The 20,305-nt window shown below is 48.5% G+C and overlaps 1 protein-coding gene across 1 annotated transcript; it reads left to right on the forward strand.

Moving 5' to 3' along the window:
* Positions 1–927: 927 nt before the first annotated feature.
* LOC130843637 (triple functional domain protein-like) lies at positions 928–17,306 on the forward strand (the record flags this gene model as incomplete). The annotated part of the gene is made up of 4 exons (XM_057719767.1): positions 928–1,029; positions 4,615–4,757; positions 5,368–5,467; positions 17,063–17,306. Coding segments are annotated over 4 exons (589 nt in total), but the record flags the coding sequence as incomplete, so codon positions are not given.
* Between the last annotated feature and the right edge of the window lie 2,999 nt (positions 17,307–20,305).

Below are 20,305 nucleotides of genomic sequence, written 5' to 3' on the forward strand. Positions count from 1 at the left end.
TAATCCAGAGTTTGCAAGTTCAAGGTAATGATTGTCATACCATTTTCTTTGGCTTGTGTCCTGTTAGAGATTGTCTTCTGGCTCACAGCCCACCTTACATCATTTTACATCATATTGTAACTGGAAAGAAAAAGTGCAGCATTGCTGGCTAGTGATTTCACTAGCTGGCTTTAATCAGTCCTTAGAGACCAAGCTAGTCTGTTTTAGAAGCTGATACATCTTCACTTAATTTATCTTTTAAAAGTTAAGGTTCCCTCAGAGGCCACAGTCATGAATCACTTCCTTTGCTGGAAGGGAGAGAATGCATTGGGGTGAACCTGGCTGTGGGAGAGGGATGAAGGGGTTGACCTTCATCTACACTCTTCCGTGTTCTTCATCCTGCACATGCATGTATTACAGAGAGAAAGTTTGTCTCTTAGCCCTTAAAATTATTGGTGAAATATTAAACGTTAATGCTATTGATAAACACGTAGGAAAATAACTGAGCTTTAAAGTATCATTTAGCTGCTTCTGTGAAGCCAGTTCGTTAATAAAGATGCATAGAAGCAGCTCTTTTGCACCTCAGACAGACTCATTTTATTGTTTATAAGGTTGAAATAGTCAACCTTGATTTTCCAGGTAATAGGAAATAGGATATTCCAGATATTCTGGTTTTCTTCTTCCAGATTTGCTAATTGCCCTGCATCAGGGTTTCCAGTAGAGGTGCTCAGAGGAAGCAGAAAGGTGAATCCGATCACGTGTAGCCTAAGAACAGAACTGCCTCCTTTTAACTAAAGTGAGGTCTAAGGAGTATGTATCAGTGTAAACAAACTCTGTCTTTACGACCTAGCGTGACCACACGTCCCCAAAAATGATTTCCTCGGTCTGCGTTCTATATCCTGCCAGAATTTTACTGTTGCCTAATTGTGTAATTGTCTTTCTATCCAGACCTCAGAGTTGGGTGTCACGGAACATGTTGAAGGAGACCCTTGCAAATTTGCACTGTGGGTGGGGAGGACGCCAACTTCAGATAATAAAATTGTCCTTAAGGTACGTCCGTTTGAAGCTTGGGAATGTGCTTTCTGACAGGTTTACCCTACCTAGGAGTGCTTTTTCCTGTTGTTGGACCAGATTGGTTTTCATGTTTCCCTTTATTGTTCCCTTTGTATTCTGTTGAGATTGGTGATTACCACAAAAAGAACTGTAGAATAAATTGTTTGGTATTCTAGTGTGTAATAACTCAAGCTAAACTTTTGCTTGCCTACAAAAGGTCACATGGAGAAAGGTCTTTCTAGACTTCTCCATTCTTCCATTCTTACAAAGAATTGGGTGATTCCTTAAGAGATGCAGGAAGTTGAGGTACAGGAGGAGGGAGGTGTGGACCAATAGCTCCCATGGTACACTTGACCTCTGGTTTCCAGAGGAAAATAGGCACCTGATGAATCTGTCAGGGCCTTTGACAGTTTCAAAGCTGAGTGTGCTTTGAAGTCTTTATGGGTCCTAGGCTCTTTGGCTTTCTAGTTTGGAGGCAGAGAGAAAAGAGGGGAGGGTCATAATTTGGTATAGAGTTTGATGATGTTATTATTTAAAGTGTTTAAAAACACTAAGGGTGCTTTTGAGTATGTAGTCTTTGAGGGAGGAATGTATATGTTTGAATATTGGATTTGAACTCTGTTCTGAGAATACTAACCTCTCCTAGGAAAGATAGAGGGCTCTAAGGGTGTCTTATGGGCTTCCCTCCTCCTGTGTTTGAGAAAATACAGATGGAACTGTCTTTTTGAGCTGTCTGGAAAGACCATAAGCGACTTCGGGATGTTTTGGGGCAGATGTAGCTAAAGATTTGTAGAATATTGGGAGACAAGCCAAAAGCTTAATGGGCCTCTGGTGTGTGGACTTGCGTGTCAGCAATTTTGTCTCTTACATTCCTTTTAATCTCTCTACGGTTATTTCCAGCAGCTGTGAGTTATTCAGTACGTTGCTCTTGTAGAGCCTGTACTTTGGTGACCGCTGACTGTGAACGCCATTGTGTTCCTAAGGTCTTTATTCACATGGAAATGATGGATTATTTTGCAATGAATATATGGTTATCAACCAAGTGTATTCTTGTTAGTCCTGGCAGAAAGCCCTATAAAATATAAATTGCACTGATAGCTAGATGTTAGATAGCTGAACTTTTCTAAGGGATAAAGTATACTCAAGACCTTAAAACTTCCAACTTATGAGTATTTATCCAGATTAGCTGCAGTGACAAATGCCAAAGAGTGCATCTGGGAAATAATGCCAGATGTTTTAGCCAGATAGGGACTACTTTCATTTAGGACATAATAAAATACTCATGTTTAAATTGAAGAATCAAATTTCCTGCAGGCTTTACCAAATGAAAGTTTTCTAAGCAATTGGGGTAATATTTTTCTGACTTCTAATGAGAGACTAAAGGAAATGATGTCTTTATTAATGTCAGAGATTGCTTGGTGGTGGTGGTGGTGATGGTTAGATGGTGGTGAGGGTGTAGATAGTGGTAGAGATGGTGATAGTGTAGGTGGTGGTGGTGGTGTAGATGGTAGTGGATATTTTAGCAGTGGGGACAGTGGTTATGGTATAGATAGATGGTGCTGAGGGTATAGACAGTGATAGTGATGGTGGTGGTGTAGTGGTGGATGTTTTAGCAGTGGTGATGGTGGTTGTGGTAAAGATGGTGGTGAGGGTATAGACAGTGGTAGAGATGGTGATGGTGTGGGTGGTGGTGGTGTAGTGGTGGATGTTTTAGCAGTGTGATGGTGGTTGTGGTATAGGTGGTGGTGAGGGTGTAGATGGTGGCAGTGGTGGTGTAGGTGGTATAGATGGAGCTTGTGGTGGAGGTGGTGACCGTAATGGTGGTAATGACAGTGATGGTGATGGCCTAGTAGTTGTAGAACAAAGTTGTAACCTTGTTTTACTTTTATTGTCTGGAAAGGAGAATTTTATTTGTAAATACTTTCTTAAACAGATTGAGACTACCAAGAGTATGAAACAAGTGATTCCTTTCCCTTCGCCTGGTGGGACCTTTACTTAGTACTCTAGCTGGGTTACCTTTCTTTTACTGTTTCTGAAAAATTGGTACCTTTTTTCCTTGTATAATTTCTTTCAGGTTAGGAGAATTGCTCTCCATAAATGTAATGATCAGTTCGCTCAATTTAAATTATGAGAATTTTCTTTATTTCTGAACCGTGGTGCAGAGCTCCTCTGTTGTCTCCAAACTCTGCCAAATGTCCTTTCTCAGATACTTCCCTTTGTTTAACCTCCCAAACATTTGTGTCAGGCATCTAGATTCCAGTAGCCCTGTGTCGTTCACAGTTTTCCATCCTGAGACGCTTACTTCCTGCACTGACTCCCCTGTTCCCTAGTCACCCTGCCTCCTGCCCAGGAGAGACGGATTTACTGCTCTCCTGGCGTCAGGTCTGGGAAGAAGCTAGAGGCTCCTCCTGTCCGTCATGTATTTCCTTGTTACTGCCCCTCAGTAACTTTGAAGACACATCCTCCAGTGAAAACATTTCCTTTAGAAAGAGAGTTCTCAGTATTGATTTCCTCTCCCAGCGTGGGCTTTGACTTCATGTTTTCAAGAACAAGGTCCACCGTGAGAAGATGCCGGGGTCCCCTCCCTGCGTGACCTCACCCGTAACCCACTGACGATTGTTCTAATGATTCACAGGGAGTTACGCTTATATCATAGGAGACTGATGTTTTCCGTAAGGAAATTAAAAACTGTTACTAAGGCCCCGAACATGTAAAAAGGAAAAAAAAAACAAAAACCCACCTTCTCTGAGGCACAGTGAAAGAAAACAGTCTGGAAAAAGTGATGCCGTATGCGTTCATTCAGCCAGTGCTTGTTGAGCATCTACGACGTGTCCTTTCCAGAGCCCTTTCTCCAGCTTTGCCGTGGAGTTGAGGGAAAGCCACCGTGTGTAACTGGCAGTAGGCGACCCTGGTTTATCCCAGCAGTCTCACGGGAGGTGGAGACAGGCAGAGACCGGGGGGATGGGCTGGGGCATCTGCCCCCCGGGAACCCCGGCTTCTTCACCTGCTGGCAGAGTGACCTTGGGCACATTTCCAGTGTGTCCACGCTGCAGGTCCTCGTTTCTAACAGGAGGATTAGGGAGGCCCCAACTCCACCGAGTGCGAGTGGGGGTGGGGAGCGGACGCAGGTGGGGAAGCAGTGCAGCTGCACCTGTTGATTGTGAGTCCGAGGGGCAAGGCGGCAAGCTGGGGGGGCCGCTGGTTCAGGTCCCTGCTCGTGCTCCGTGGGCCGCTGGCCGCTTGTCTGCCTGAAGGGCCTCAAGACACTTGGGCTTGGGGGTGGCTGTGTTCTCATATTTACCCAGGGCTGCTTAGAAAAGGTCTTGGGACTGGGGAATAATTGACTACTCAGAGATCTGGAATAACATAAATCCCTGAGAATAAAAACGGTCTTGATGACAAAATATTCAACATGAGGGTCATTTATTTGGTGGCAGATTAAACGCAGGAGATGGTTGCTTTTCTGCTGAAAAGTTATTTTTTAAATGGGCAACTCCAGGAATGCGGGGACCTGAGTGTGTTGAGTGCGGGTTCTGGAAAAGGCCCCTTCTGCATCCTGATCGATTCTAACGCTTTGTCAAGGCCTCCAGTATAGAAAACAAGCAAGACTGGATCAAGCACATCCGGGAAGTGATCCAGGAGAGGACCATTCACCTGAAAGGTGCCCTGAAGGAGCCCATTCACATCCCCAAAACAGCTCCGGCAACGAGACAGAAGGGAAGGAGGTCAGTGCCTGGGGTGTTTTCTGTAAGTTTGGTTTTATTTAAGGAGAGAACCAAGGCAATGTGAACTTACTATTTTTCAAAAATCATTTTTCTCAGATACTTTTGAGAAACATTGAGGAATATTTTTTTTAAAAACTACAATTTATATGTAACATCATTCTTAGTAATGAAATTGCTTTGTCAAGACAACCACCTCCTTCAGCTTAGTGTAAACGAAAGTCTATATGCAAATCCCGAATTCTTTCCCTTTTCCACCGCAAGTGGTAACCCGTGCGCCTGTGTAAACCGTGCATGTGACCTTGGGAAAGTTATGTAGCATCTAGACGTTTTTGCTTCTCATTTCTAAAATGGCAGTGATCCCATCAGCTGTATTTTATTACTGTGAGAACTGCAATGGTGGATGTTAGACTCTCAGCCCAGGGCCCAGAAAAAGGCCTGTTCTCAGTGAAGAATCATCTATCGTCACTAATACCACGGTGGCAGCCGCAGTCACGCACACCGATTTGCACCTTTTTAAACAAATCTGTTCTTCCTCCAATGGCTGGTAGACAGCCTTTACCAGTCTCGAAAACCAGATCCAGCAGTGTCAGGAATTTCTGTGTGTCTCCAGGGACGGAGAGGATCTGGACAGCCAAGGGGACGGCAGCAGCCAGCCTGATACCATCTCAATTGCCTCGCGGACGTCCCAGAACACGCTGGACAGCGATAAGGTGAGCCGGAACCAGCCCTTTCTTAGGGGAGGCGCTTGTAGTCAGTCTCCGGTCGATCGATAAATGACAGTTTGTCATCAGCGTTTCGGAGCGTTGCCATGGGTTAAGAGAGGCGCCAGGACATGGTACCAGGAGCAAAGGTTTGGAGTGTCAGGGCTAGAGGGCTTGAACCCTGAGGTTTCAGAAGAAATCACTCTCCCTTCCCAGTGCCATTACATGGTTTTCTATCCGAGTGTTCTAAGACAGTGTGTTTAAGCGTTTCTATTTAGTATGAAGCAGAAGACCCTATTATTTTAAATTAAATCTTACACAGAGCCCTGGTGCGCGAAAGCGGGGCTGCTCTGAAGCAAGGGTAGCGGCATCTGCGGGTGAGCCCTGAGGCGTCCGTGCACTGACCGCCAGGAAGGAGGACCTTGATGTGCAGCAGAGTAGTCTGTACCTTCTACAGCAGTGCCCTCGAGTGTCCTGTGATTCTGTCTTGGTAGAATGAACAAACCTACAAAATAAACTGATGGGAGAAGTTGGAATCCTGGGCTTACGTGATGCACAGGTGACCAGAGTCCCCTGTAAAAGCCAGTTGGGGGACATTGATGTCCATAGAGTCCTCTGTTCCTACTGAGATGAGCACCTATTCTGTCATTTTCTAGAAGGCTAGGGCAAGTTGTTAAAGCAAATTATTGGACAGCAAGTAGGGGTTTCATTGAACTTACCGCCAGTTCAGAATTCCTGACTTTCTCACTGCCTGACATGGGCTGGACTTTCCCCCGCGAGGCCTTAGTCCTGAGTGGGCCGGAAGAGTCTACCTTTGCACGGCATCTCCATGGCCCACTCCCTGTCCTGACATCCCGTCGTTGGAAACGGCTGCTGTCAGAGGAGAGAGCCCAGTATCAGGGCTTGCTTCACGTGGCAAGTCTGAGTCCCAGACTTCACTCTTTTCTTACTCGGTTTTGCAGAAAATTCATGGTGTTGAATGTTGTTTCCAGGACAGAAGTAAATGGGTTCAAAAATATTGGTTTCCTACACTGACTTCACTTTCAGAATCCTAGTTTGAGTAATTAGCTCTTTCCCAACCTCCTTTTTGGCTTCACTAAGTAATAGGTCCTGAAACTTAGAATGCTTAGAGTAACAGGACTGTCTCATTTGATTTTGTCTGGAGCTCAGTGTATTGCGTTCAGCAAATATTTCTCGTCAGCGGTAATAATGAGGGGTAAGATGAGTGACACGTTCAGTCGTTGGTGCCTAAAAGCCTCTCCCTGCGGCCCCACCCATAGTCATTCAGTTAAGAAAATAAAGTTTGAATTTGGAAACATTTCATTAGAGTAATCCTGATTATTAAAAAAAAAATTGAGGTAATTGGGTTATCTAAATAGTTACACAAGACTTCCACCTGAAAGAAAAGTCCCAAATGATCATGGCTCTGGCCGAGGGGCCCGGTTCACAGACTCGCCTAGGCTGAGCACCGCCGCTTCAGCTGGATGCCCACCGAGCCCAAAACTCGCAGTCTCACCAGATGTGCTCTCGTGGATCTGGTCCGAGTTTACCTGAGTTTAAAAGTTTACTTAAAAAATAAGTTATTTGAATGAAACTGCCAGAGAAAAGTAAATGTAAAAAGTTTCATCTTTTGGAAGGGGTGTTGAGATTTTTCTGGAGGTTGGCCCAAGGAGAAAGGGTAACTTTGCTTCTCGGGTGGTTTACGTAGACGTGGGTGGTGGTGGGAGTCTGGAAGTGCCCCCTGCGTCTGGTAAGGGGCTCCTGGCTCTCCGGCCCCCGGCTCTGAGGTGGAGCAGCCCGGCGCCAGCTCTTGCCTCTGGCCCATGGAGAACCATGTGCTGGTGCCCCCGCGCCCTGTCCCCTGACTGGGGTTCACAGGAGGTTTGCCCCAGAGATAAGGCTCTGCCCTGGACTTAGGAATAGTTAACCAGTTCTACTTCGTTATAGCAAAATAGGCTTATGTGAACTTGGAATTGAGCCTGCACGACTCCTGTAGAAGAATGAGGCATTATCCTAGGAACTATTGCTTTTAAGACAGCAGATTCTAGTACCCAGTGAGGGAGAAGGAATAAATCACTCACAACAGCATAGGTTTCTAGAAATTTATCATTTTACCCTGGGGTATTAGAATTATTAAGAACTGCCTCTTAAATATTTTATCTGTGAAGGTAATTCAGTTTCTGTTTACCTTATCTCATACCTTATGTCTGAACTTCATTCCGTAGCTCAGAAATCCCTCCGGGGCTGCTTCTGCAAGGGCAGCCTGGCCTCCAGCCCCTGAGCTCCCGAGAGAGGCTGTGATAATGGCCTCTCACTCAGCCCTTCTCAGCCGCCCAGTGTTCTCATGACTCCCAGCCATCTTGAGTAGTGACACAGCAAAACTGTTTTCTTAAGTGGACATGGCATGTATTTAATACCCCTCATTGAGGCCATAGGTCCTTAATAGGCTCAGAAGTACACAAAAGGGATGAAATGTCTTCCTAAGACCGTAGGACTTCAATGCGTTGTCTTCTTCCGTTCTTGGGCTCTGCATTTGGGAGGAAAATAAGCAGTGTCTGAGACTTAATGCGATCGAGCCAGAATGTGAAGGTTGGCGGGGCAGTGCCCGTGAGGCCTTATACAAAAGAAGGCCCATGTTTGTGACCACACGTGTGCCTACACGCATGTATTCTCTGCTTTTGGGAGGTTTTCTTGTAGCCGTCTCCTTTTCTGTACTTTTCTGGTAGAACATTTCAAGGTCAGTAGATGATTTGGGAGAATACGTTTAAGAAACTGCATCCTTCTCTGAGTCAGTTTGTAAAATGCACTGTTTCTCTGAACTAGGCTTAACCAGAAAACCCTCTTATCTCTGATGGCAGTAACTTTTCATAGGTCTCAAGGTTCTTTCCACCCTACATATTTCAAGTTTAAATAGCCTCTGATGACACAGGCAGATCTGGCAAAGGAAATTACTTAGCATATTCTGCCTTTCGACTTAATTTATGATGTCTGTTATGAGTTAGTAGTTATCATGGAGTTTGGTTCCATTTCAGAAACTGGATGGGGGAATGTTTTTGACTCGCCCTTTTGGAGAATTCTTGAGGAAAAGTTATCTGCCCAGTGCTATAGTAACTCTCAGATGAGGCACAAAAGATTTTGGGAGAGCCTGTTCAGGAGGGGCTCCTGGAGACACCCTCTTTCCCAGGGCACTGTTAGCAAATACAGACCATAGGCCCCCTCAAGCACCTTTCCTTCTCTGAAACATCAGTTTCAAAATCTGCCATCTCTTTGTTCCAGCTGTAGGTTTAGCACTGATTCTTCCCCCGTGTTAATGGTACTTGTGCTGATAAAGCGACCTCATGAACATATAACTTGAGTTCCAAAGAAAACAAATGCTTGCCAGATTCTTCTCTCATTTGTCCTGAGCTTGTCTCACTGAGGTCGGGAGGAGACACCTCCAGGACATTGCGGGGACAAGGGAGGCCAGATGACCCTTGCGGGGCCACCCAGCAGTAGAAGCAGAAGCCAGAAATGGAATGTGGATTTCATTACCTGATGGGGTCTAAACCCTGTTATTTCACACTAGAGCTGAATATTTGTAGCGTGCTAAAGAAGCATTTTTAAATATTTTTCCTTCCGTCTGCATTATTATTAGTCTGTGATTTGCTTCATAGAACAAAAATTTATATTATAAGGAAGACAGAAAATATGAGAATCAATTATAGGCTACTATAGAACAAGGCATCTTGAAGTCAGGATGAAAAAAATCACCAAGGCAAGACGGGGCAGCCTGTGGAAAAGCAGCCCAAGCCCACAGGGGGTCAAGTGTGAGCCTTCTTTAGGTCTAAAGCTGTGCGGTTCTTATTGGTAATGAATGAGAAATTCAGCTGAGACTGATACTTGGCACGAACTGCCCTAGGCTTGTAATATGAATGTATGAATCCACAGGCTTAAAAAAATAAATGGTTTCAGTTACTTTTCATGAAGTGTCTATAGCGCTGTGTTGGGACTATGAAATTTTATGTAGTTTAAAAAGTCAATAAACCTCTGTGAAGTGATAGTCTACACCATAGGAACTTGGATGGATTTACATAAATTGCAGCACTGAGGTAGTATATAAAGTAATTAATGCCAGTACGTTTTAAAACGTGGCTGGATTCACGTCTTTGAGAGAGGAAACCTGCTTAGGAGATGCCTCACGCTCACGTTCAGCCCCGTTCCTCGCATGCCTGGCACCGCGTGCACGCCAGCTGCCTAAGCTCACGCTCTCCCTTCTGCCTGAAGCTGCCAGGAGCCGGGGGCGGGGGGGGGGGTGGGGGGTGGGGCTTGGCTCAGAGGCACCGCCCAGCCTGCTGGCCTTGCCAGTCTCCCAGGGCCTCTTGTAGGTTTGCCCGTGTGGCTTTCATTCAGAAGCCTTTCTATGGACAGCACATAGTTTTAATCCCCAGACATCAGTTAAGAGTCCCGACTCTGCCCAGAGGGTAACAGGGTAGAGCAAGCAAAGTATTTAATGTCCAACAGCAGATGGTTAAGAACAAGGAGGCGCTCCCCAGCCAGGCACCTGAGCTCTGCTTCTCAGCAGCCTCTCTGTGCCTCAGTTTCCTCATCTGTAAAAGGGGACAGTAAACTCCCCACTCTAGGGCCGTGAGCATTAAAAATGTGCGTTTAGCGCAGTGCCTTGCATGTACTGAGCACTGCATAGACATGAGCATTTGAAAAATTGCCTTCTCCCTCATTACTAGCTGTCGCAGATTGCTGTACACCAGTGTCTTGGTGAGCACTCTTGATTACAGGTGGATTTAGAAACTAATCATGTTCGTTAGGAGCTAGAAGCTGAGCTAAGGGTAAATTGTTCAGACTTAGTGCCTAACTTTTGCATCTTGGTGGCTCAAAAGCAAAATACTGACCACGTATTGAATGGGCAGCCTCTGAAGAAGGGTGAGACTCTTGTTTGCAACGTTTTCCCAGCCACTTCTCTTTAATCCTGCTGCATCAGCTGCAGATGACTCCATGCTCATCACAGGGTCGGAGCCTGCTTTCCCAGATGCGGGGAAATCATCCCCGGTGCAGCCCAGGACAGGTGCTGCCCCACAGGAGTAAGCAGGGGACAGCCCTCCCCGCTGGCAGCCTGGTGAGGGTGGCTCCTGTCTCTCTATCTTTCTAAGTGACTAAGGCTTTTATAGTTTTTAACAAGTTTCTTAAGTGCTCTCATAAAGCCACAGAATGAATGCAGTCTTTGATGACTTTAGTTAGTCAGAAAAACAAAATCCCCCACACTAGAGAGCCTCAGTTCTAAGAAAAGGCAGATTTTTTTAAAACTACAGCTTTAGGTATGAATGTAACAAAAATGTTTCTAAAAATAGTGGCGCATCCAGAAGTGCTTTTCAATGTAAATTTTACAGTCCTGGTCAAAGTCTCTGTTGACAGTAACAGCCCATCTTTGATTCCAACTCAAGGCCGGTGGTTTATTCTGGTTTTTCTTCCTTTGGATGAGGGGCATGGTCGGCTGGTTACCTGGCCGTCATACCATCGTTCTTCAGGAGGGGGAAAAGAAAGAGGCCTTTGGAATGAACTTTTTTGGATAAGTGCTGCTCACTCAGGAAACGCAGCCAACAGGCTCATTTGGGCTCAGTTGTCCTAAGAGGGGTCCTGCTTTCCAGGGCCTGTGATTGAAAGTAGCACAGGTGGGGTCCAGCCGTCTGCTTCCCGAACCACATTCCTTTTTTCTGTTATTCATTCATGCCCCGCAGCTCAGCCCGTGGCACCTGCTCAGCACGGGCTGGAGCCTCTCGCTGTGAAATGTTGGGAGTGAGGGCCGGTGTGACACTGGTACCGGCTGCTCCTGCCAAGCCTGGAGACCTGGTACCTGGGAGCTGTCCTCTCTCTGATCTGCCTGGCTTTTTACACTTAGAATTTGCCTTTTCAACTGTATTTTTTAAATTTAGCTTCTTGACATCTAACTTCCCATTGCACCTCGTGTGTCACAGTCAGGGAAGGCTTCCAGGAGTTATTTTCATGTCAAAGCCAGCATGTGATCACATCAGCTAAGAGGAAAGGATTAACCTCCGTGGATACTATACTGTTTCTTTTCTGGGTAAAAAGGTATGGTAAGCTGCTGCTTTTGAAAAAGTTTTTTTCTCACAGATTTTTTTTTTCTTTTTCTCTCCTGCTTTCTTTTTTCTTCCTTTTTTTTCTTTATCTTGGGGGGAGGGGTAAGAAACAACATTTTTTGGCATCTTAACCATTTTTCAGTCCCCGCAGATTTCTTTTTGCACCCCGATATGTGAGAGACTCACAGAGGTCCCCTTGGAAACCCAGCCGCGGATTTTGGTGACAGCTTCTCCTGTGAACTTGGCCCTGGGGTTGGGGTGAGCTAGGGGCCTGATGGTCACGTGGTTGGGATGTCCGCTGATAAGCCCAGCCTCTGGCCTCCGCGAAGTTGTCCAGGAAGAAGCTCGGGGCGGGGAGAAGCTGAGTGATGCGTTTCCTTGGGGAATTGTTCTGGCTGCCCGTGGCGGCCTTTCTCTTGTAACCACAGTCACTAACGGAGCCGTGCTTCCTAATCCGCTGTAAATGAGGAACCACTCTTTGGTCTGCTCTGTGTGAAACCTTCACAAAACTGCAAGACCCTTTTGTGAGGTTTCTGAGTGCCTGCGTTGTACTGGGCTGTAGGACGTGACTGTTCGTGAGTTGCTACACTCTGTTCTGTAGGGGAGGGTGGCTTTTATTAGACTGCTTCCCCTCTCCTTTTGAAGTGCTCTCAGAAAGTTGGCCAGACCCCCACCTGCAGTTGATCTTAGGTTCTCAAAGCAGATTCATTTGCAGTGAGGACGACGTCATCCGCGTGTCGGTCGTAAAGAGCCCCTGTTCCTCTGGCGGAACCTGCCCGGAGCTCACCTGGGAGCCGGTCATTGGACCCAGGTGTTTGCTGCTGTCTCTTGGGAACTCTTCGTTCTTGTAACACAGACGTGCCTCATTACAGAGCTCCTGGGAGAGGATGCCCGAGGGGTGGGCGAGAAACCCCCCACCGTGGCTCTGCTTCGGTGACTGTCCTTCACTGGGTTCAGGCAAAGCAAAGCAATATCACAGGGTTTCTCCAGAAAACCTAAAAAAGTACACTTCTGTTCTGTGTGGTGATTGTTGAAGGTTCACACGCCTGCGGCCAGATAAGTATTTTATTCTTTTGGGTGAAACACAGCAACGTGTTCATTTTCTGTCATTCTAGAGAGAATTCGGGCAGAGGGACCCTGGTTTGATTCTGCTAGTTGTCTGTGCGCCTGGGTCATTGGATTCCCCTGGCAGCCTTTTCAGAGGGACCCGGGTAGTCTTGGAGGAGCCATTTCATCATAGTATCCTTGCTCCAATTAAGGCCATTTTCCTATCATACTTTTTAGTCACCACGTTTAATTTTTTTTAAGTGAAAAGCAGAAAGATTGGGGGGGAAAACATCTTCCAGTGAGAATGTCGCAAGAGTTAGTGTGAGTCATGGAAATTGAGGTTTTCATAAATTGCAATCCCAAACTAAGTGCATGGTAAGGAGCCCATGGTACAAGTTCATGAAACACATAGGTGTGAACAAGGCAGTGTGAGACCTCTCACAAAATACGGTTGGGAAGGAAAAGTGAATTTTTAAACTAGCTAAATGGAACGGTAATTCTTTCAACATAGTGATGAAATTGTGTCATGGGGGGTAGAAATGTTGCTGACAAATAAGACCCATTAATGATGTGTAATGTGTAACCTGAACTTTTTCTAATTAGAGGTTTAATTCTAATTAAAAGGCTGTAATGACTTGTATTGATACTTCAAAATAGTTGTCTTTTATATGAAAAAAATTTTTGTTTTGTTAATTAACAAGCCTGATTTTAAAAATTAGCTTTGAAATAAGTTTAAAATACTCAAATGTGAACATTGAGACAGAAGTCCACGGGTTGTGTGTTCTCTGCGCTAGGAAATGTCCATTTACTCCTGCTCTTACAGATTTGTGCAGGGGATTCTTACAGGAAAGGTCAGTTTGTTCTTCGGGGTAGAGCCAAGAAGATAGGATTTTTTTAATGATAATTCTAGCGCTGTTTGAAAACAGAGTCTTCTGGTACTAGATTTTGTTACTAACTTCTCAGAGAGCTTTGAGAAAGAATTTTGACTCAGTATGTAATTCTTTGTCAGAAGAGGCTCCATTTTCGTTTCTCAGGCTCTGTCAAGTGCACAGATGTTTCCAATAGTTTTGATGACTCTGTGAGGGGCTGAAAACTCAGCGCCAGAAAAAACGTCCCGCTCCATTCCTCTCTGCAGCCCCTTTCTCCCTTCCCACCCTTCCCCCACCACAGAACACAGCACGTGGCTTTGAGCAGCCTGAAAAATCCCTACAACTGGAGAAGGAAACCAACTGGCCCAGGCTGGTGATGAGGGAGTGTGTCTGAAGCCGAGCTTCCCAGGGCAGGGGTGGGGGGCGTGGTGACACGCCGGGGCCACGTGCTCAAGCAGGCCCAGTGGACCGGCGGCCGTCCTGAGAGAGCGTGGGCCACGAGAAGCGTCCCTAGGGAATGCGGGTCTGAGGGGCCTCAGCAGGCGGCTGGGCTCTTCAGGGGGGCCTGTGCACCGGCACATGTTCCCTGGGGATGGGAGACATTCCTCCTTCTCGTTACAGGGATCAGCCACTTCCATAATGTGACTTTTTACGAGGAAAATCCTTCTCTGGGCTGGGCCTCTGCTGTGAACCTCATAACATTAGCATCTTCAGTTGTTCACAGAGAAGCGTGTGAGATTCAGCGTGGTTTTTCCAAAGGGAAGTTTGTAAAATTTAGACGGGGATGAGTCACTTGTGGAAAATGTCCTTTGTGGCCTAGCAAAGCCAGTTCCTTTTGTAGGTATATATGCTTTATTTTGGAAGAGTCTTGTTTTGTTTTGCTTTCTGTGGCTGTCTAGTAGACATGTGTTTCTTGTTCGAAATCTCTCAACTTTCTCTGGAGAGACAGGCTGTTAGAACAGGAGGGCCGTGGAGTGCCTGCAGCGTGACAGAGGGCACTGGGGGCCGCGAGCCCGGGGGGAGTTCTCTGCGGGGGTGGGGCCGGGCGGCCGCTCTGGGCGGGAGGTTTCCCAGCAGGGGGATGGCTGGCCCTTCCTCCCGTGCACCCCACCTCATCCCAGCGTCCATCTCCTGCTCCTATGTGGTCTCTGCTGATGCCCGAAGGGTGACAGAAAACTGGACACGTCACACACTGAACACAGGCAGACTTCACTCCCGGAGTCACAGAAGAAAAGCCCCTGTTTCGTTTTGGTTTTCAAACAGCGCCTTCATTTTTAGAGCAAACCTGTTTTACCTTTTTCACTTCAGCAAACGTCTGACCACTTGCTGGATACAAAGCACCGCCCAAGGCAGCTTCAGGAGAAGCCTGCTCTTCAGCAGCTCCTCCTACGAGCTGTGCGCTGGCCCTTGGCACCGGGGCGCGCACACCGGGCATGGAAAGGTCGCAGGAGAATGACACCAAGCTGCTTCCTGGTGCCGAGGACTCACGCTCTCTCTCACACATGCACGCATGCACACACACACACAACCCGAGACACGGCTTATGTCAGAATTGAGACACAATTTGTTCAAGGACGAAGTGCTAGGGACGGTAGGTACAGGAGCGACCTCTCAGAGGGCTTTGACGGGAGCTTCGATGAGAGCAGCCGGGGAGGTGCAGGCCCTAAGCAGAGGGGTCATGGACACAGGGCGTGCGGGCCCCTCCTCAGAAGGAGACACGGCCACTTTGGGCTGCGAAGCAGGTGAGAAGCAGCTGAGCCTGCCTGGGGAGGTGGGCCGGCACCTCCTTATGGGAACCTTGGGTCTTATGCTATGTGTCTGCAGTTCTTACATAGGAGGATGGCGTGTGCAAACGTTTTCAGAAGGTGACTGGCAGTGGTGTTTGGTTTGGAAGGAGAACTTGCCCCAGGCAGGCCACGCAGGAGGCCACTACAGAATCCAGATGAAGTGATCGGGGTGGGCCTGCAGAGGAAGGCAGGAAGCAGAAGGACATTCTAGAGTCCGTTTGGAGGGTGAAAAGGAGTGTGGTTAACTGTGATGCCGTTACCCAAAAGGCAACAGTGGAAGAGAAACAGATGCGGGGGCGAGTCATGAGTCGCGTCCCAGACTCACTGCTTTGAAGGACAGGGAAGCAGCGGGCCTGGGTGCCTGCTTGGAGATGCTCAGCACAGCACAGAGGGTGCGGTTCTGGACCCCACGAGGGGATGGTGGGCAAACTAGAGTCTGTCTGGGGCTGCCCAGGTCAGAGGGCCAGAGGGGGCGGGCCAAAGACGGGGAGCTGGTCACAAGATTCTTATGTAGGAGGGGAGATAAAGAGCACACGTGTGTGCTGTTCCCAAGGAGTGTGCGGTCTAAGGGGAGAGATGGCAAACGGCTGTGAGAAGGCCCTGCACTCGTTTCCCAAGCAGAGGTCGCGGAGTTGATGCTCTTTATGGAGTTTGTGGACATGCATCAAAGGGCCTAAGACTTAGAAGAGTTTGCATAGAAAATGGGAGTGAGTTTAGAGGAGAGGAGAGAGGAGGGAAAGGCCTTTCAGGCGAGAAGCCACGTGACATGTGGGAGGAAAGCCAGTGTCCACGTGGTACATGGGAGGGAAGCCGGTGTCCACGTGGCACGTGGGAGGGAAGCCAGTGTCCACGTGACACATGAGAGGGGAGCCAGTGTCCACGCAGCGTGTAGCGCAGCATGTTGAGGCGTGGCGTGGGGCGGGGGCCTGGGAGGAGCTGGGGTCGGTGGCAGAAGGTCGGGAAGGTGGCACTAGGGGGTGGGGAGGGCTCGGAGGGTGTTGCAGAGAGAAGGGTGTGCTCCGCCCGGGTTTCGGGCCCCCCCCCCCCCCACTCTGCGGCTGCACATGCGCTGAGGAGCCCGCGCTCTCCCAGCCACACCGCTGTCACCAGCCTGGAACTGAACGCGTCTCATTTTATCCCGGTGTTTCACAGCAGTCCCCCCAAAGGGCCTGCAAGCAGTTTTTACTAGTTTACGCTGAGTTTAAAAACGAGCACAGTTGACCTTTAAACACACACAGGTTTGAACTGCGAGGGTCCGCTTATAGGCGCATTATTTTCCAATAAATACATATATGTACTGTAAATGTATTTTCTCTTCCTCACGTTATTCTTAACAAGTTTCTGTTTTTTTGCTTGCTTTGTTGTTAGAGTGCAGTAGGCAGTACCTGTGGCATACAAAATGTGTGTTAGCTGTGCCTGCTGTTGGCGGATGGGGGGCTACCAGACGTTAAGTTTCGGGGGAGTCGAAACACACGCAGGGGGGTCGGCGCCCCAGCCGCCACGTTGCTCAGGGGTCACCCGTGTATGGCGCTCTTTGGGAAGGGAGATGTGTCTCAGGCACAAAAGTATTTGGACACTCGTATGGAAAACCGTTAAATTCTGATCATGTAGCACAGAAAACCGTGATTATACGTTAGAATGTGAGAAAGTAAGTAACTGAGTGTTTTGAAAGGGGCGTCAGCTGAGGGACGGGGAGGCGCGAGTGCCCGCACCCGGCCGGGGCCCCGTGCTCTGAGCCCGCCGGGGAGCGGCAGCCTCACCTGCGGCGGGCCGGTGGCTTGGGCTCGCTGACCTGTCCCTCTCCCTCCCCAGCTGTCCGGCGGCTGCGAGCTGACGGTGGTGATCCACGACTTCACGGCCTGCAACAGCACCGAGCTGACCATCCGCCGCGGCCAGACCGTGGAAGTCTTGGAGCGGCCCCACGACAAGCCTGACTGGTGTCTGGTGCGGACCACCGACCGGTCGCCCGCCGCGGAAGGCCTGGTCCCCTGCGGCTCCCTGTGCATCGCCCACTCCAGGAGCAGCATGGAGATGGAGGGCATCTTCAACCACAAAGGTAGGAGTCCGCGGGCGTGGATGGCCGTGACGGTCCTACCGGAAGCTACAACGGTGTTTCTGTCCCCGCCTCCTGCAGCCTCGTAATAGGTACGGTCCCTCCCGGTCACTCGTGCCCCAGTCCGTTGTCATCGTGTCTCTGGGCCTTCTTAAGCCATTGGGAGCTGAGGCGGAAGGAGGATTTCACCTGTCACTCAGAAATAAGCATTGTCGCGTTTTCCCAGACCGCTAATAAGATACTGGGTTAGAGAAGGAGAAGGAGGCCGTTCTTTTGGGAGCCAGTGTCATTCATAAATGGAGAAGACAGAGAAGGCACTGTTCTCCAGGCAATGTTGAGAACAGGTAGGGGAGGTGGGACCATACTCAGCATCTCCCTAATCAGGTTCTCTCATTATGGATCCTTCATTTTATTAGTGTCAGATGCTAGACAGTTAAGCATGCAGGCCCTGGGAGTTTAACCACTCCATCTTCGTAGCTCGGTAAGGGGTCTTGGGGCATCCCAGACTCCCCAGGTTCCCTGCCCGGAGAGAGAGCGCAGCTGGAGCCCTGGAGGGAGGCCGGCAAGTCAGGCAGGGCGCAGTGTCAGGGATCTACGGCTGTGACAAGACAGGTGGCTTTTGAAAAAGCAATGCTTTTCAACTGAAATAACAGGGCATTTGAACAAAACAGCACTCGGCATTGTTTGGAGACTCCTTTAGAGGCAGGCAGCTGTAGCAAGGCTGCTTTTCCACGTGTGTCTGATGCATCAGTAACGGGCTCCTGGCGAGAGTATGAGAGTCTCTTTATCCTGAATGTCCAACATGGGCACTGCTGGAATGATGCGGCTTGAAATGGGGCCCGTCTGGATTGAGCTGCTCTGCAGGTGCGAAATACACACTGGATTGCAAGACTTAATGTGAGAAAAGAGTGTGTAATTATTATGCAGACACTACATGCTGATATGATAATACATTTTATAGGGTAGGTTACATAAAAGGTATTATTAAAATTAACTTCACCTGTTTCTATTTACTACTTAAATGGTGGCTACTAGCAAATTTTACATTACATATACAGCTTGCACTATATCTGCTGGACAGTGCTGGTTTAATTCCTCATCTTAGGAGCTACTTTGGGGCCTTACGACCTTTTCAGAAACACTGGTCTGTAGCTTCTAGAAAAATGCACACTGGGTAGAGTTTATTGTGCTTTGAACCACATTAGGTCACACTCTTCATTTCTCTGCAGTGCTGGCAAATGGCCCATTCTTGCAGATTTGGGAGTCTGCAGTTTGCCTCCCCTTCCTGAGGGAACGTCGCTGTGCTCTTAGGTTCCGGCTCTTTGCTGTGAAGTTTGGGACACTGCAGTTGTTCCCTCTGTTCGTCAGCTGTGCCCTCTTTACCTTCATGCTGACGCGTCCTGGAGACCATCTGAGGGGTTAGTCACGGCACTGAGCTGAGTGAGTCCGCACAGGAAACAGCGACTGACTAGCTCACCTCGGTAATTACAGGCCGGCCGTGTCCTGGATCTCTCGGGGCCTAAGTAGGCCTTTACTGTCACCTCAGTAAGCAGCTGGAAGAATTAGGCTGTGATGTCTCCAGGGCTCCAAAGAGAAAGGCAGAGAACTTTTGGATTTTGCTCCACAGCCGAGGCATCTGCTTTCGTTTCTGGTGAAGCCGCCCGTGCGTTGAGGCAGCGTCGGACCTGCCCTGCTGTGTGTGGTTCTGAGTCCCGGCGCGTTGGACCTGCCCTGCTGTGGTTCTGAGTCCAGGCAATGGCCTGTGGTGGGCTGTCCATTAGCCCATCACCAGGGTGTTTCCAGAATTGCGTGATGTATTTAAGTCCTTGAGTCTGAGTTGAAAATAAGTACAACTTTTTTTTTAGTTCATCTGTTATGTGCAGAGGAGCCCTGGTGAACTTAAGCTACAAATAACATTTGTTCTGAAAGATACCTGTTCACGTGTGCCTTTCCTGTAGTGTGTTCTCTGCTTCCCGGTGTCCCAGCTGCAGGCTGGCCGAGCAGAGAGAACCGTGTATTTATCACCCTTGACTTTGTCCTGAAAACTTCTTGTGCAGGTTGGGTTTGTGCTTATCTTTTGGCTTAACTACCATTCCATTCCCTGAGCCTTTTCTCTGACATTCTGTGACGTTCTGGCACCTGGGACATCACTCTTGCTCCTCACAAAGCTCCTGCCTTACTGAGAAGGTTTTTCTTTGTTGATCTCTAAAGATAATTTCTTAAATGTCTGTGATTCTTGCTGCTCTGACCTTCCAGGTGGAGAAACAATCGCATTTACTAATCTCCAGTTCCAAAGTTTTCTTAGCCTTCGTGCCTCCATTTCTTCGCAACTCCCCAATCCAAACAACTTAAATTTCCAATATCAAAAACACGCTTATTGAGATCAGATGCCTTTGTATTTGGTTGTGTGTGATATTTAAGAACTGCAGTGTGGCTGGGCGTGTAAACACGCGGGTCAGCCCAGGAGGGCCCAGTCCTCCCTGCGAGCGCTGCCCGGGCCACTGGTGCTCTGAGGCGTGGCGGGAGCTGGAGGTCTGCTGGGCAGTGAGTGTGCTTGGAGTTGATGAGCACTGGGCCGCGTGTATCCCACCGTGTATCCCTGGGTGACGTGGGGAGAAGACGGAAAGAGAACGGATTTAAGTGAACAAGACGTGTAATCGCACAGTTTGTTCTTCAAGGAGATCCTTTTGCGTCTGAAACTAGACTCCACTGTGAACATCCTTTGCGGGAAAGGCCCGTACGGGGGGGCCGCCGTGGGGCAGGGTCTGTCGACAGGCGGCCTTGGCGCCTGGCAGCCTGGTCTCGTCTTGCTCTGGCCACCACCCTCCCCGTCCCAGCCTCTCAGTCACAGGTGGCGCCCAGGCAGCAGCCACACTAAGCGGAACGAGGCCTCAGCAAGTCCCTGTGCTCCTCAGCTCGTGTGTGTCTGTGTGTGTGTGTGTGTGTGTGTGTCACACCGCCTTCACCACATCAGGATCTCCGGGGTCTGGGCCCAGCGAGCC

The sequence above is a fragment of the Hippopotamus amphibius genome, unplaced genomic scaffold (assembly GCF_030028045.1).
Source record: "Hippopotamus amphibius kiboko isolate mHipAmp2 unplaced genomic scaffold, mHipAmp2.hap2 scaffold_559, whole genome shotgun sequence".
In the NCBI taxonomy this organism is placed as follows: Eukaryota; Metazoa; Chordata; class Mammalia; order Artiodactyla; family Hippopotamidae; genus Hippopotamus; species Hippopotamus amphibius.